Genomic DNA, 15,438 nt, shown 5'->3' on the forward strand with positions numbered 1-15,438 from the left:
TCTGCCCTAAATATGGAGTACTGCAGGTTAAAAACCTGCATCTCCACTAGGGATACTTTGTACTAAAAAAAAAAAAAAAAAAAAAAAGATAGCAAGTGTCTTCTGCTTTATGCACATGCAGTAGGACCCTCAGACTCCTGGCAAATCTCCTACAGGATTCTCAGCTAGATGAAGGCTGGATGTCTACCGTAATAGAAAAGACTGACCACTGAACAAGCTTTTAAAAGGCAACAATATGGTCATGTAATTGGAGACATTAGTACAATGCTGGATCTACAGTATAAAATTAAGAATTAGTTAAAGCAAAATAAATCTAAATTAAGAAGTTAATAATTAGGTCAAGTTAATACCAAAAACCCTCATACAAAATATTATGAGCAGGCCAAAAAGGCCTTTAGGCGTTTAGGGAGATACTTGAATGGTAGAAAGTTAGCCAACTGTATAACTGTAATTAGGAATTATGAACAAGGTGCTTTTTCCCCCAGATTGACCCACTTGCAATAAATAGAAACTTTTAAAAAAGATGCATGCATTAAATTCAATGCATGCAAGGATGCATTTGCCAGAATATAATCTTAAATCATCTCATATACAGAAACACTGAAGAGTGGCAGGTAGCTATTTCACATCTAATGACAAAAACTGTAGAGCTTGATTAATGCAACAATATAATGCAGCTGTCCCACTAAATGATCATAAAGAATGTTCGGACTGTATAAAAAAATAAAAAACTAGAAATGCCATTTCCAAATTATATTTCTTAACAATCAGGTTAGAATACCATATTAAGTGAGATTTATTTAGGAAGGGATTACTGCATTTACATTTAATATGGAAAAATTGAGTATATGTGGGGACAGCGCAAGATAAACCAAAATGTCCATAGTGTATCTGAGATATAACTTCAAATCAAGACACCAAAACATATTTGGTAGTCTTCAAAAATTGGCAGCTTTGACAGTCCATATAAGACAGGTACCAAAAATCTCATTAGCTATCAATCTGATCTGACCTCACAGGTTTTAAACCTGCCTACTTCCACTTTACCAAGTGGAGACTTTCTGGTTCTCTCCTTCAAACACCCTGCACAATTCTGCCCTTTCCTAATAACCTAATCTTTAGCTCTTTCCATGTCTCCCCATATTTCCCAGCCTTGATGCCAATCTTGACGCTGTTCATCCATTTCAACAGTTATCACTGTGCCTTCTTCCATGCCTCCCCCTAAGTATTGAATGCCCTTCCTGGTCCACAAAACCACTACTTTCTTCACATTCAAATCCCCAACTGACAGTCTCTTAAAACATTCCTTTATACTATGCAGTGAGAAAGGTGTCTAGTAATAAACTTGCTACTTTACCCAAAAGTAAGGAGTCAGCAAATAAACTTCAAAACTCCTAAAGTGAGACAGACATATTGAAGTCCCACTCCTATCAAAACCTGCAAGAATCTAGCTGACTAAGGGCTTGTCTACACTGGCACTTTACAGCGCTGCAACTGTCTCACTCAGGGGTGTGAAAAACACCCCCCTGAGCACAGCAAGTTTCAGCGCTGTAAAGTGCCAGTGTAGACAGTGCACCAGCACTGGGAGCTCCACCCCTCGTGGAGGTGGGTTTTTTAGAGCGCTGCGAGAGCTCTCTCCCAGCGCTCTACCGCGACTACACAAGCCACGTTAAAGCGCTGTTGCGGCCGTTGCCACTGTAGACTAGCCCTAAGAAACAACTGGGTAAGTCACAATTTTAGTTTATTAGGTCACATTATTGTTTTATTGTGTACAATCTTCACCTCACACATGATGTATCCTTTCCCTCTATTCTCTGTCTTTGTTATACTCAAAGTCCATACTGGCACTGAATGTGCCTTATTTTAGGTTTGTACAACACATTGTGGATGCTACCAGAAAAAGCTACATGAATAATACAGTGTATACAAAAGTCCACAGGCTATGCATACAGAAATTGGAAGCTTTGGACCAGTTATGAGAAGGTAAAAGTACAAGAAAAATTTGGTCTAGCAGATTGAGGAGAAGGGCAGAGCACCAGAAACTCCCAAAATCTGTTTCCAGTATGTTGACTTAACATAGGGTTACCATTTTTTAAAACAACAAAAAGAGGACACTCCAAGGGGCCCCGCCCCCACCCCAACTCCGCCCCCCTTCCCCGCCCCGGCCCCGCCCCAATGCCGCCCCTTTCCCAACTCCACCCCCTCCCCTGAACACTCCGCCCCCCCTGCTCCTTCCCCTCCCCTGCTTCCCGCGAATCAAACGTTCGCGGGAAGCCTGAAACAGGGAGGCAGGCAACAGGTAAGCTGGGGGGGGGGGGGCGCGAGGAGGCGCAACCCAGTCCGGCCCCCTGGCCGAGCGGCTCGGGCCTGGCTTGGCTCGGGCACTGGGGCGCCAGCCCCGGTTCTGGCGGAGCACGCCAGCCCCGGCCCGCCCTGGCCCCGGCGGTTCCAGCTCGGCTCGGGCCCCAGGGCACCGGCCCCAGCCGAGCGGCTCCGGCCCCGGCGGCTCCGGCCCGGCTCGACTCGGGCCCTGGGGCGCCAGCCCCAGATCCGGCGGAGCGCGCCAGCACCGGCCCGCCCCGGCCCCGGAGGTTCCAGCTCGGCTCGGGCCCCGGGGCACTGGCCCCGGCCCGGCTCGGGCCCTGGGGTGCCGGCCCCGGTTCCGGCGGAGCACGCCCACCCCACCCCGCCCCAGCGGCTCCAGCTCAGCTCAGGCCCCGGGCACCGGCCCCGGCCGAGCGGCTCTGGCCCAGCTCGGCTCGGGCCCCGGGGCACCAGCCCTGGTTCCAGCCGAGCGCGCTGGCCCCGGCCGTGCAGCTCCGGCCCGCCCCGGCCCCGGCGGCTCCAGCTCGGCTCGGGCCCCAGGGCACGGGCACCGGCCCCAGTCGAGCGGCTCCGGCGACTCCAGTTCGGCTCGGGCCCCGGGACACGGGCACCGGCCCCAGCCGAGCGGCTCCGGCGACTCCAGCTCGGCTCGGGCCCCGGGGCACCGGCCGGCGGCCAAGCGGTGCCGACCCCAGCGGCCAAGCGGTGCCGACCCCAGCGGCCAAGCGGTGCCGACCCCAGCGGCTCCGGCTCTGGCGCGGATGCAAGCCCCACGACTCCTCCCTATTTTCCCGGACATGTCCGGCTTTTTGGAATTTCCCCCCGGACGGGGATTTGACGACCAAAAAGCCGGACATGTCCGGGAAAATCCGGACGTGTGGTAACCCTACTTAACATTTTGCATTCTACAGTATTGTAGGCTACTGGCTTGTCTCCCCAGCTCAGGAACAAATTGACATCACACTCCTAGCCCTTTGCCTCAGGGTTTCTGCTTTATTTTTTCCAAACACCAAAAATTCTGCACTTCCCCAGTCCCTTTCCCAGTAACCTGAGGTCTTCTGCAGTTGCATCTATTCCCTACAGGTTCCCTGCTCTGCTGCCTGCCACAGGAGCCAACCTGCTTCCTGTAGCTTTCCTCCCTCAAAAAGACCTTTCAGCCTTTATTAGGAACCAAGTGCTTGTGAGGTAAACTACAAGGCCCCAACCTGTTCTTAACAGGGCTCTACCTCAGAACAGGGTTGACTGGCCCCAGGTCCCATGGTGTAAAAAGGGGCAGACTACCCTGTTTCACCCTTTTACCCAAGGATCTCAGAATGCCTTAATTATGCCTTACAAGTCATCTGTCTGGTAGAAAAGCATTATCCACATTTTAAAGATGGAAAAGCTAAGTATCAGAGAGGTTAAATGACCTTCTCAAAGCCTCAGAAGTCTGGTCACAAACAGAATTAGCAGCCAGCTCTACTTTCTCCTTGTTCTGTACCTACTCTGCTAGATTGCATTGCCTCCCATGCAAGGCACAACCTTTCAATGCCCAAATTCCTATTTGCAAAAGAGGAAGCTTACCTACCTCATTAGGAGAGTTGGAAGGCAGGTGTTAAGCACTTCAAGACCCTTTGATGGAGCGCATTATGTGAGTGCTTAGTGTTACTATTTTGAAAATCCAGAAAAACAGGGAATTCAACATTCAGATTAAAAAAAAAACAAAAAACTGGGAAGTATGGAAAAGTAATACCCCCCAAGAACCTTAACTCTGCTCTTGCATACCTGTGTACCCCTCCTTGTGAATTAGATATCTATCAAGTATCTCAGCTGTCTTATATGTTAAAAATCTATAGATACTTTGATGGTTAAGAAAGTGTTAAAGACCTCTATGTTATGGGTCTTCAACCCAGACCACTACTTTAACAGGTGATGAATACAGAGTTTAGGGTGTCAACAGCTTCAGAGAACTGACCTCTGAAGACAGTGAAGGGTTAAACCGGTCAAGTTTCCAATGAATGACTGCCATGAGAAAATCATATTAGGAAGGTAAACTTGGAGCTAAATACGACTGTGGTATATCTGAAGGAGAAGAGATGAGAAATTGATTTTGCTGCTTGGTCAATAGAAGTTAACCTAGGGAAGTCTCTGATTAAATAGATGGGATTTACATGGGTAATTGTGACACATCAGCCATAACAGTCATGTATGGAAACAGCACTCCTTGAAGTTCCGTTACACTTATCAAATATGTTTAGTAGTTTTGTAGAAACAAAAAAAAATCTTCCCACAGAGTTTTAAACCATGTGTTCAAAAGGTTTCCAACAAACTTATTTCTAAATTAACTTAAAAGGGATGGTTTTTTAGAAGCCAAAGTTTTAGTTGATCAAGAAGTTTTCTTCAACTGTATTTCTTCTGTCCCACAAGGTGAGGCTAGTTCCATAAACCAGATAGCTAAAGATTATATGTACATCCCTTTTAATGTGTGCTGGGGTATTAATCAGAACCAGGCCCAGCCCTTTTCTTCACAGACAAATTCTCTGAATTCCTGCACATGCAACATGTAGCTGTGGTTTTTCCTTTTAAAGGAAAAAGAGGTGTAACACTCTCTCCCAACACCTGGACAAGCTATATATATACACACCATCATAACGATGCATGCATTTGTAGTCGAGTAAGGTACATTTCAATGGGGTAGTGTATGTGACTCAATGTCAGTGTTGTAAATCGATTATGCAAATGTGTATGAATGATTTTGACCAAGCCTGTGCCATGGTTCACGGCGCAATTAGGTCTCATTTACACTACAAGATAGACACTGTTAAACTGAAGTTATGAGATAGTCATGTTCCGTTACTGGATTCTCATCATCACTGGATTCAGAGTGTAAACAGGCGGCTCAAGTACACAGGGGAACAGAACTAAGGAGTGAAAAGGAGAAGAACAACACTTCACAAGCATGCTCAAATTCATTTTCGGCATGACTGAGGAGGAAGAGGTGAAGGAAAGAGAAAGGAGATGGTCATCCTTGGCACAAATACGTCCACCATAATTAAGAGTTAGTGGGTTCATATTATGCTAAATTCAACAGAAAGAACATTAAGGGAAATATTTTGAAAGTATTGAATTGAGTTTTAACTCTATGCCTCACATTGACTGGTGGGAAATCAAGGCAAGTCATACAGCTGAAGTTATGCATAACCATATAAATGTAGTGAGTTGACTAGTTTACTGAGATTTTTAGACTGCAAACCTAACTCAGCTAAAACCTGTTACCTTATCATGCATACTGTAGGTAGGCTGAAGTGACAGAACAGGGATAACTATAGCTAGAGGGGCAATCACCAGTTACCTAGAGGAGATTATGCTTTAGTTGCAATACACACTTTCGTTTAATCTGAAATGCTGCTTTTGAAACTGGATTAGCACAGTAAAACATTAACAAGCTATAAAAATTCATATCAAGCTCGGCCAAACAATGCATACCTACTGAGGAACTAGTGATCTACTTTGACAGCTGTGGTAAATGTAAAGGTGCTCATTTTATTTTAATCTACTCCAGCTTTTCCTTTTACACAATTGGGTACAAGTTAAAAAAAAAAAAAAAACAGTTTCTATAAGGAAAAACCCTGATTTTTCCTTCATAAACGCATTATGCATGTGTCCCAGTGGAGTAAGAATTTGACAAGAAAAAGAAGCCCCCAGAATTAATTTCAGAAGGAGATGGTCTGACAAGTGTTGTGGGGGTTTTTTGTTTGTTTTAATTAAGTTATGGGAAGTAGCCTTCCCATAGCCTTCTTCCTCAATACAAAGCCAATAAATTACCATATATACTCATTCATAAACCGAATATTTTTGGTAAAAAAAATGACGCATCAAAGAACGGGGGTCGGCTTATAAACGGGTCTACACCAAAATGTGATGATTTTAAACTCTATGAAATCATTGAATTGAATATCTAATACATTGTCCTTTTGTTTACCTGGAGCGTCTGCAGGCATCGAGCCCCTCAGCTCCCTGTGGCCGCGGTTCGCTGTTCCCAGCCAATGGGAGCTTTCCCACAGCTCCCATTGGCTGGGAACGGCGAACCGCGGCCTCAGGGAGCTGAGGGGCTCCATGCCTGCAGACGCTCCAGGCAAACAAAATGTCCCGACCCGCCAGCGGCTTACCCTCACCGGCCGGGAGCCAAAGTTTGCCAACCCCTGAAATATAGGGTCGGCTTATGAAAGGGTCATACAGTTTTTGCTATTTTTACCTAACCATCTTGTGGGGGCAGCTTATAAACAAACGGGCTAATGAACAAGTATATACGGTATATCATATTCTTGAGATACTGACATTTCCTTACCAAAAAAAAAAGCAAAGTTTTTCTGCCATCACATTTGCACATTGGCTTGCCTTCGTAGGCTTGCTCTTAATTGCAGTAGAAACTATGGCCAAGATCCTGCAATCTCTTGGGGCAGACCTTTAAATGTATGAAAGAATTAGGACCAATAGTATATCTGCCTCTTGAAAAACAAAACAGGCCTTTAAAAGAAAGCCCACAAGAGATCACAACTTTTGCATACAGACTGGGAAAAGGGGAGGGAAGCAAGCCAAATAACTGTCAGTCTATCAGTTTTGACAGTGTTATGTTTAACAAGTGATTAAGAAGTGCCAAAAAGTGGTCCTCTTCCTTTACACATGGGCAAACCAGCTCTTGTCCTCTTCCTTTTTATAACTTACATATGGTAAGGTGATGCAGCAGATCACAACAACAAAGAAAGACCAGAGTGTTTAAGCATTTCTCCAGCAAACATAAGCAGGTCAGTCAACTTAAACCCTGAGCAAAACCCTGGCACAAATTCCCAGTCCTTGATTACACATACCACCACATTCATCCCATCAGAAGGGATGAACGCAAGTGTGCAATGCCAGTTGCTTAAGACAGTCAGGGATCTTGCCATATAGATGTCTATTTCTCAACACAAGTTAATGCAGCATAGCTTTGTAACATGCTTTGAGATCTACTGAAGAAAAGTGATATCATAACTAGGGACTATTAACAAATACTGGCCAATGAATAAGATTTCAGACAGTCTGTTACTAAAGTTGCAGAAAAAGATACCCAAAATAGCAGTTATATCTAATACTGTCCCATGATAGGAAGGAGGCATCGCTACAGAGGAGTGTGACTGATATTGCAAGATGCACATCTATATAGCAAAAGGTGAAGCAAGGGCAAGCTTCTGACTAAGCATGTCCATTAGTTTCATATACGGTATCATTTTAATCTCAAAAGTGAATACTGCAAAATGTTACGCAACTTGGGGACACTAGGTAGAAAAGTAGAGTCTCTGAATTTGGAAGCTTCATATTCTTCCAGGCCCTAAAAACCTCTGCCTCCATTAAGCACAAAAATTATAAATTCACATTTTGGCCAATCTTACATTTTGCATGCTGCCAACTGTAGAATAATGTCTGCTATTCTTTCAAGAGTTTCTTGACAAGTAGGTAGTCAAACTATGCTTCACATAAAGCTGTTTCCTTGCCAGAAAACCTGTATGTGACTGTGTGATATATGGTAAGAAGATAAACTGTCTTTTATAATTGTGCACTTTTCTTTTTGACTGCAAGAGTATCAATAGGAATTAGTTCTCTCCCACTCTACTCTTTCCCCCTCCTAGTTGTACAGCATGTACAGGTGTTTTTGTTTGTTTGTATTTTGTTTTCTAAGTTTGCTTCAAGGGGGCCTACACCCTCTCAATATTGGTATGTTAATTAAATGTCTTGCTTTAGCCCAATTTTGTCCAACCTTAATTTAAAAAAATAAACACCCTTATCGCATTTCATAAGCAATACAAACTCAGCGCAGCCTATTGGATTTCAGAGGTTTCCATGATTTCAAAGACTAATATTTGAACTGGAATGACATTTCTAATGATTGTCATAATTCACAATAAAGTGTCAGTTACACTGTGATAATCAGCATTTTCTTCACTAAACTATGTGCAGTTAAGGCATGATGAAACAGGCAATACCATATGCAATATGGGCTGAACTACTGGGCTCTCAGAAAGTACTGTCTGAAACGGAACAGATCTATTTCAAAGTTTCTAAGAGTGTAGTAGTGTCCCAATGGTGGTCAAGGGATGAACAACTCCTTTGACAAGCATGCTGGAAGTATAACTCAGTAGATATTGGAATCTTCCAATACATTAATGTGCAAAGGTTAAAGATTTTGTTCTCAGCACACATGGAGTTACTGCATAACTAGACTGAACTATTGTTACTTATGCCAGCATTATCACTTGACAGGATTTCTATTTTCTAAGTGACCTTCAAAGGATATTTAAAAATTGGGCTTATGAATTTTTTATACTTCTTTATAATGTATTCTGAAAGCCTCAAAAGTTGTCTTTAAAACCATTAATTATCAGGAATGTCAAGTCTGCTCTTTTATTTTTGCTGGGGCAGATGAACCTCATAGGGTTCTCCCTTAAGCAGCTAGCACATGGTAAAATACAAATTGCCCAGTCTACATGAAAGTCTGAGAACATGTTTAAAAACCCACATTTCATCCTAGTTTAGACATTCCTTTAGAGTGTAGTTCTGCTATGAACAGTGACTATGTAATGACACATTCCTATTCAGCTCTGCTCCCTGTGCGTGTTCAAAGTCTGCTTGCTTTGGTAACAAAAATATGGTTCCCCTCGTTTTTTTATTCCTATCATCACTGCTGAACTAATACAGCTATAAGTTAGTGAAATGAATGAAGCCCAGTTCAGGGGGGAAATATTTGTCCTCATTTACTTATGTCCAACCCCCTACTGAGGGCTAAAATTTAACCTGAAGAATCTATTACTAGTTACGGAACACATTAGGACTTTCAGATCTCACGCTGAATTTGCAGGACTGATAGAAGGGCAGACTTCTCCTTTTACAAGTTATGAGATAATTTGCTCTGGAAGTAATTGAGACACATAGCACATCACAACAACATTCTTAAAAGACACTTTTCAAATTCGATCAGCACAAGAGAGTAAGTATAAGAACATAAGAATGGCCATACTGGGTCAGACCAAAGGTCCATCTAGCCCAGTACCCTCTCTTCTGACAGTGGCCAATGCCAGGTGCCCCAGAGGGAATGAACAGAACAGGTAATCATCAAGTGATCGCCTATTCCCAGCTTCTGGCAAACAGAGGCTAGGGACACCATCCTTGCCAATAGCCATTGATGGACTAATCCTTCATGAACTTATCTAGTTCTTTTTTGAACCCTGTTATAGTCTTGGCCTTCACAACATCCTCTGGCAAGGAGTTCCACAGGTTGACTGTGCATTGTGTGAAGAAATACTTCCTTTTGTTTTAAATCTGCTGCCTATTAATTTCATTTGGTGACCCCTAGTTCTTGTGTTATGAGAAGGAGTAAATAACACTTCCTTATTTACTTTCTCCACACCAGTTATGATTTTATGGACCTCTATCATATCCTCCCCTTGTCATCTCTCTTTTCCAAGCTGAAAAGTCCCAGTCTTATTAATCTCTCCTCATATGGCAGCCATTCCATACCCCTAATCATTTTTTGTTGCCTTTTTCTGAACCTTTTCCAATTTCAATATATCTTTTTTGAGATGGCACACAGCATTCAATATGTGGCCATACCATGGATTTAGATATGGGCAATGATATTTTCTCTTATTATCTATCCCTTTCTTAATGATTCTCAACATTCTGTTCGCTTTTTTGATTGCCGCTGCACACTGAGTGACTGTTTTCACAGCACTATCCACAGTGACTTCAATATCTCTTTCTTGAGAGGTAACAGCTAATTTAGACCCCATTGTTTTATATGCATAATTGGGATTATGTTTTCCCAATGACTGGAAGATAGCTAATGCAACATCGATATTTTAAAAAGCCTCTAGAGGTGATCCTGGCAATTACAGGCCAGTAAATCTAACTTCACTAACAGGCAAATAGGTTGAAACTACAGTAAAGAACAGAATCATCATACTCACAGATGAACATGATATGTTGGGGAACAATTCTTTGAGGGGGGTCAACAAGCATGTGGACAAGAGGGATCCAGTGGATATAGTGTACTTTGACATTCAGAAAGCCTTTGACATGGTCCTTTGCCCAAGGCTCTTAAGCAAAGTAGACAGTCATAGATAAGTAACTGGTTACAAGACAGGAGACAAAGGGTAGGAATAGACAGTCCATTTTTACAGTGGAGAACAGAAAATAGCACGGTCCCCCAAAGATTTGTAGTGGTACCAGTGCTGTTCAACATATTCATAAATGATCTGGAAAAAGGGGTAAACAGTGAGATGGCGAAGTTTGCAGAGGATACAAAATTACTCAAGACTGCAGTCTGCTTTTGACATAACTAAGAGTTACAAAGGGATCTCACAAAACTGGGTGACTGGGCAACAAAATGGCAGATGAAATTCAATGTTGATAAATGCGAAGTAATGCATGTTGAAAAACATAATCCCAACTATACATATAAAATGATGGGGTCTAAATTAGCTGTTACCACTCAAGAGAGAGATCTTGGAGTCATTGTGGATAGGTCTCTGAAAACATCCACTCAATGTGCTGCAGCAGTCAAAAAAGCTAACAGTTAGGAACCATTAGGAAAGGGAATATCATAATGCCACTATATAAATCCATGGTACGTCCATACCTTGAATATTTCATACAGTTCTGGTTGCCCGGTCTCCAAAAAGATATTAGAATTGGAAAAAACACAGAGAATGGCAATAAAAATGATTAGGGGTATGGAACAACTTCAATATCAGGAGAGATTAAAAAGACTGACTGCTCAGCTGGAAGAGAGATGACAGAGAAGGATGCGATAAAGATCTATAAAATCATGAATGGTGTAGAGAAAGCAAATAGGGAAGTGTTATTTACCCTTTCATATAAGACAAGAACCAGGTGTCACCCAATGAAATTAATAGGCAGCAGGTTTAAAACAGACAAAGGAAGTACTACTTCACACAACGCATCCTGCGGAACTCATTGCCAGTGGATGTTGTGAAGGCCAAAAGTAGAACTGGGTTCAAAAAAGAACAAGATAAGTTCATGGGGAATAGGTACAGCAACAGCTATTAGCCAAGATGTCAGGGACGCAACCCCATGCTCTGGGTGTCCCTAAACCTCTGATCACTAGAAGCTGGGACTGCATGATACGGGATGGATCACTTGATAAATTGGCCTGTTCATTCCCTCTGAAGCACCTGACACCAGCCACTGTCAGAAGGCAGGATACTGGGCTAGTTGGAGCATTGGTCTGACCCAGTATGGCTGTTCTTACATTCTTAAGAAATTGTGGCTTTGGGCAAGTGAAGCTGTTAAAGGGAAGAGGGTGTGGTGCTTGGGTGCAGCTTCTCACTGGGGATTAATAGTGGTTTAGCTTCTCAGCTTCCCCTGAACTGCACTCTGATCATGAAAGAGTGTTAGAAGCCATCTAAGCTCTGTGAGCAGTAGGGACCATGGGTTCCAATGCCACTGGCTCTCCATTACCTTTAAATGATGCTTCCTTGTGGTAGAGTGGGCAGGGGAGGACTGAGGAACTCAAACGGAGCAGCAGGAGGGAATAGTAGCTTCTGTATTCCTGCAATTTTGCTCAAACTCTCCCAGCCACTCCCTGACAACTCACCTTTGGCTAAGGATCCTCAAAGTATGAAAAGCAATGTGCCAGAATATGGTGGAACTTCACATTTGGACAGTAAAATTTGTCCTTTAGAGCCCTAAATAAAGAAGACTCCACCAGCCATTCCCTATGACCCTTCCCCTCCATGTGCTTTAAAGCTGAGTTTACTTTAGAATAAGCATTTGCAAAGTATACTTTTAAGAACTGAATTCAGCGTCTCCTAGCTGAGACATTTATGGAAACTTACTGATTATGGCTTGCCTCTACTCCTCTCTGAAGTTTAGGAGGTGTACATTAATCTCACAAATATTCTGGTGCTCATTTGTTTTCTCTCCTTGATCCTGTAACTTTTTAATACTAAAATAGCATGTCAACAGGAAATATTTTATTAATCTGAAAACCCAGACACAAATTTATTGAAAACTATACATTAAAGAATGACTAATCAAATTAAGATACTGTCAAAAGCCATTAAACCGACCTAACAAATGTAGATGTTAAGATTATTAGCTCTGAAGTACAGGCAAAAGCATATTGCTAACAAAATAACTCAAGTACAGATAGGTTTCAGAGTAGCAGCCGTGTTAGTCTGTATCCGCAAAAATAACAGGAGTACTTGTGGCACCTTAGAGACTAACAAATTTACAAGTACAGATAGTAATTAACACCTAATATACTTTCTGCAGTAACAGTGACCTTTTCTTGTTACAAGTTTTATACTTGTTGCATGTGCTCCCACTTCCTGGTTTGTCAGAACAGAAGCCTCATTCAATCTCAGGCATCTATCTAAAGCAAGCACAAAAAACTAAGACTACCACCAATATGTTCATTATCCATATTCAAGCAGATTCTAGAGGCCACAAGCAAAAGTAGAGCTCCATTGTAAAAATGTAATAAGAAAAACAGTTACACGCACACCCAACACTTGGGCACCTTATATAGTGCGAGTTAAACATTCGGGCAAAACTGGTCCAACTGTTTGCTTAATATGGTATTGAGAGTTCATTACAACATTGTGCTGTAGATTACTCAGAACAAGAAATCCATTCAGTTTTCAATATTACTTGTTATGAACTATTCAAAACGTCTATGCTAAAACCACATGTCATGGTAGTGTAAAGATGCTCACTCTAAGATGGTAACATCCTGTAACAGAGAGAGATCTGATGATTAATATTACTGTTTTATTATATTGTTTCTCTAAACAAAAGCTCAGTTTTCATAATTGTTTTCTCTCTAATGTTTGCATGGCAAGAATTTGTAAACTTGTTAAAACTTCCTAAATAAATACTTGAATAAAGAATACAAGGGTTTTTTTTGGTTTTTTTTTTTTTTTTAAGCTACTGCTATTTTGAACTGCAGAATCAATATGGCATGCATCTGGTTACTCTGTTAATTAAAAGACCATGTGAACAACAACTTTTACTAATAATCAAAGTGTGATTGACACCTATATTTAAATAAAATAGCTTTCCCACCACCTTAGAATATGAAAATTCCATGCATAAATGGAAAGAAAAAGGATTATTCACTCACAACCTTTAGCGACAGGCCCATAAACATTACACCTTCATGGAAAAGTTTTTAAAAAGACTTAACACGGTTTGCCATACTGTCTTTTTCAATTAAAAATGAACATGTTGAACAATGTATACTACATTACACTTTGATGTGTTTCTCAATTACTACTGGGAAAAGCTACAGCTTCCCTCAAGGCAAAAGAGATTGACACCTGTGTAGAATTTTTTTAAAAGCTTAATTTATAATGCATAGACACATTACCTTTAACATCTGCAAAAGTTGTAAGCAGCAAAAAAGAGAATCTAGCTAGAATATATTAGTAAGTATTTCATAAGAATGTAAATAAGTGAAAAGAAGAGAGTCAGAAAAGGAAATAATGCAAGTGTGCCCAGAGTTTTTACTTGCTTCTCTTGCCTGTGTATTTTGTTACTTTCCCTTCCACCTCCAGAAAGAGCATTAGAAAGATGATCTGCTTACCAGGTTAAATACAGTTTCTACAATATCCCTGTTGGATACTTCGCCAACTTCCACCAGTCCCGTCAGCACTGCAAATTTCATCCTGATGCCTCGGATAGGGACTCCTGGGTTCAAGGGCTGCAGCGTACTCCCCACTTCAGCAGCACTTCCTCCTTTCCCTCCTCCTCCACCATCACCTGTTGGCTGAAGAACCTGTTTGTCTTCACTAGCCATAGCTAGCTAAATTCAAATTATCACTAGCTGAGATGCCAGAGGCACAGCCGCCACAGCCAATGAGGAGTGATTTCAGTGGCAGGGAAAGGGTCTCTTGCTCACTCTCTCTTCAGGTCCAACTTGCGAAATACCCCAAGTACAGGGTGTGTGGAGAACGCTCGCCCAAGCTTGGCTTTTCCTCAACAGCAGGGTTGGGTCAGCTGCCCCACTGCCCCGAGGCAGGTACGTAAAGCCCTGAAAGGCAACACGTCCAGTCGTTTGAAAGCCCCTGCAAGGCAGACGTCCCCCCAAAGTTACCAGTGGCCCACCTCCTCCCTCGCCCCACAAAACAGGGACGGTAGTAGACGGCGAGCAATTGCCTCTCCCCCGCCCCGTAGAACTTGCCCCCCAGACAGCGCTGGGTTTCTAAAGGGGAGTCAAGGCGACGCGCCCTGTGCCCGGCTCTATTCCCTCCATGCCTCCCGCTCCCGGGCTCCGACCTCCGCCGCAGCTGAGCGTGCAGAGCCCGCTGCCCCTTCGCCCGCTTGTGCACGCACAGGTGCAACGACAAACCACTCAGGAAGGAAGTTCAGGCTCACCCAATTCTCCTCCTCGCGTCTCGTGCGCCGCTAAGGGGGGAGGGGGGGGTTAATGCCCGGCTGAGGGGCGGGCTGCTCTGCTGCCCCACTCGCGAGCCCTTGCGCCGCTAGCCCCCCTGGCGGAGAAGCACCCGCCGCTCCCGGAGCGGGAAGGAGCCGAAAGTTTCAGCCGCCGCTGCCTCACCCCGCGGTCTCAATTAGCCCCATCTCTTCCTGCCTCGGCTGCAAACGCGGCTGCTCTCTGCCGCCATGACAGCGCTGAGCCCCTAGAGAGCTGCCGGGCAAGGAGCCGTGCGCCTGCGCGGCCAGGCACTGGTAGGCGGGCGGGGCGCAGAGCAGGGCACAGGGTCCGGAGGCCGCGCACGCCCAGGTGAGCCCAGGTGTGCGCAGGTGAGCGGCGCGCGCAGCGGCCCGCCGCCTGGGCAGGAGCTCTGGTTGCAGGGAGAGGCGGTCGCTGGGCCGGAAGTTGCTGTACAGCAGCCACCTAATCCTGCTCTCCGCCCTGGCCCGGGATTAGCGGCTGGCGGAGCGGCCGGGAAAGCTCTCTTGTGGGGGATTCATTTTCAGTGTTCGTTTATTGGTCGCCCAGACGCGTGTGAGGCGCCCCACGGACCCCACAGCGTTGATTGACCTGATTTCCAGAGGTGATGCTGCGCTGCTCCCACGGGACCGGGAGCGCCCGCACCTGTGGAAAGCAGGCCG

The 15,438-nt window shown here is 43.9% G+C and overlaps 1 protein-coding gene across 1 annotated transcript in view; it reads right to left on the reverse strand.

Annotated features, from left to right (window-relative positions):
* Positions 1–14,158, reverse strand: part of LRBA (LPS responsive beige-like anchor protein) — a 576,728-nt gene extending 562,570 nt beyond the window's left edge. Inside the window, 1 exon segment of the mRNA XM_065405711.1 lies at positions 13,946–14,158. Coding sequence (XP_065261783.1) covers positions 13,946–14,158 — 213 coding nt within the window.
* Between the last annotated feature and the right edge of the window lie 1,280 nt (positions 14,159–15,438).

The sequence above is a fragment of the Emys orbicularis genome, chromosome 5 (assembly GCF_028017835.1).
Source record: "Emys orbicularis isolate rEmyOrb1 chromosome 5, rEmyOrb1.hap1, whole genome shotgun sequence".
Classification (NCBI taxonomy): Eukaryota; Metazoa; Chordata; order Testudines; family Emydidae; genus Emys; species Emys orbicularis.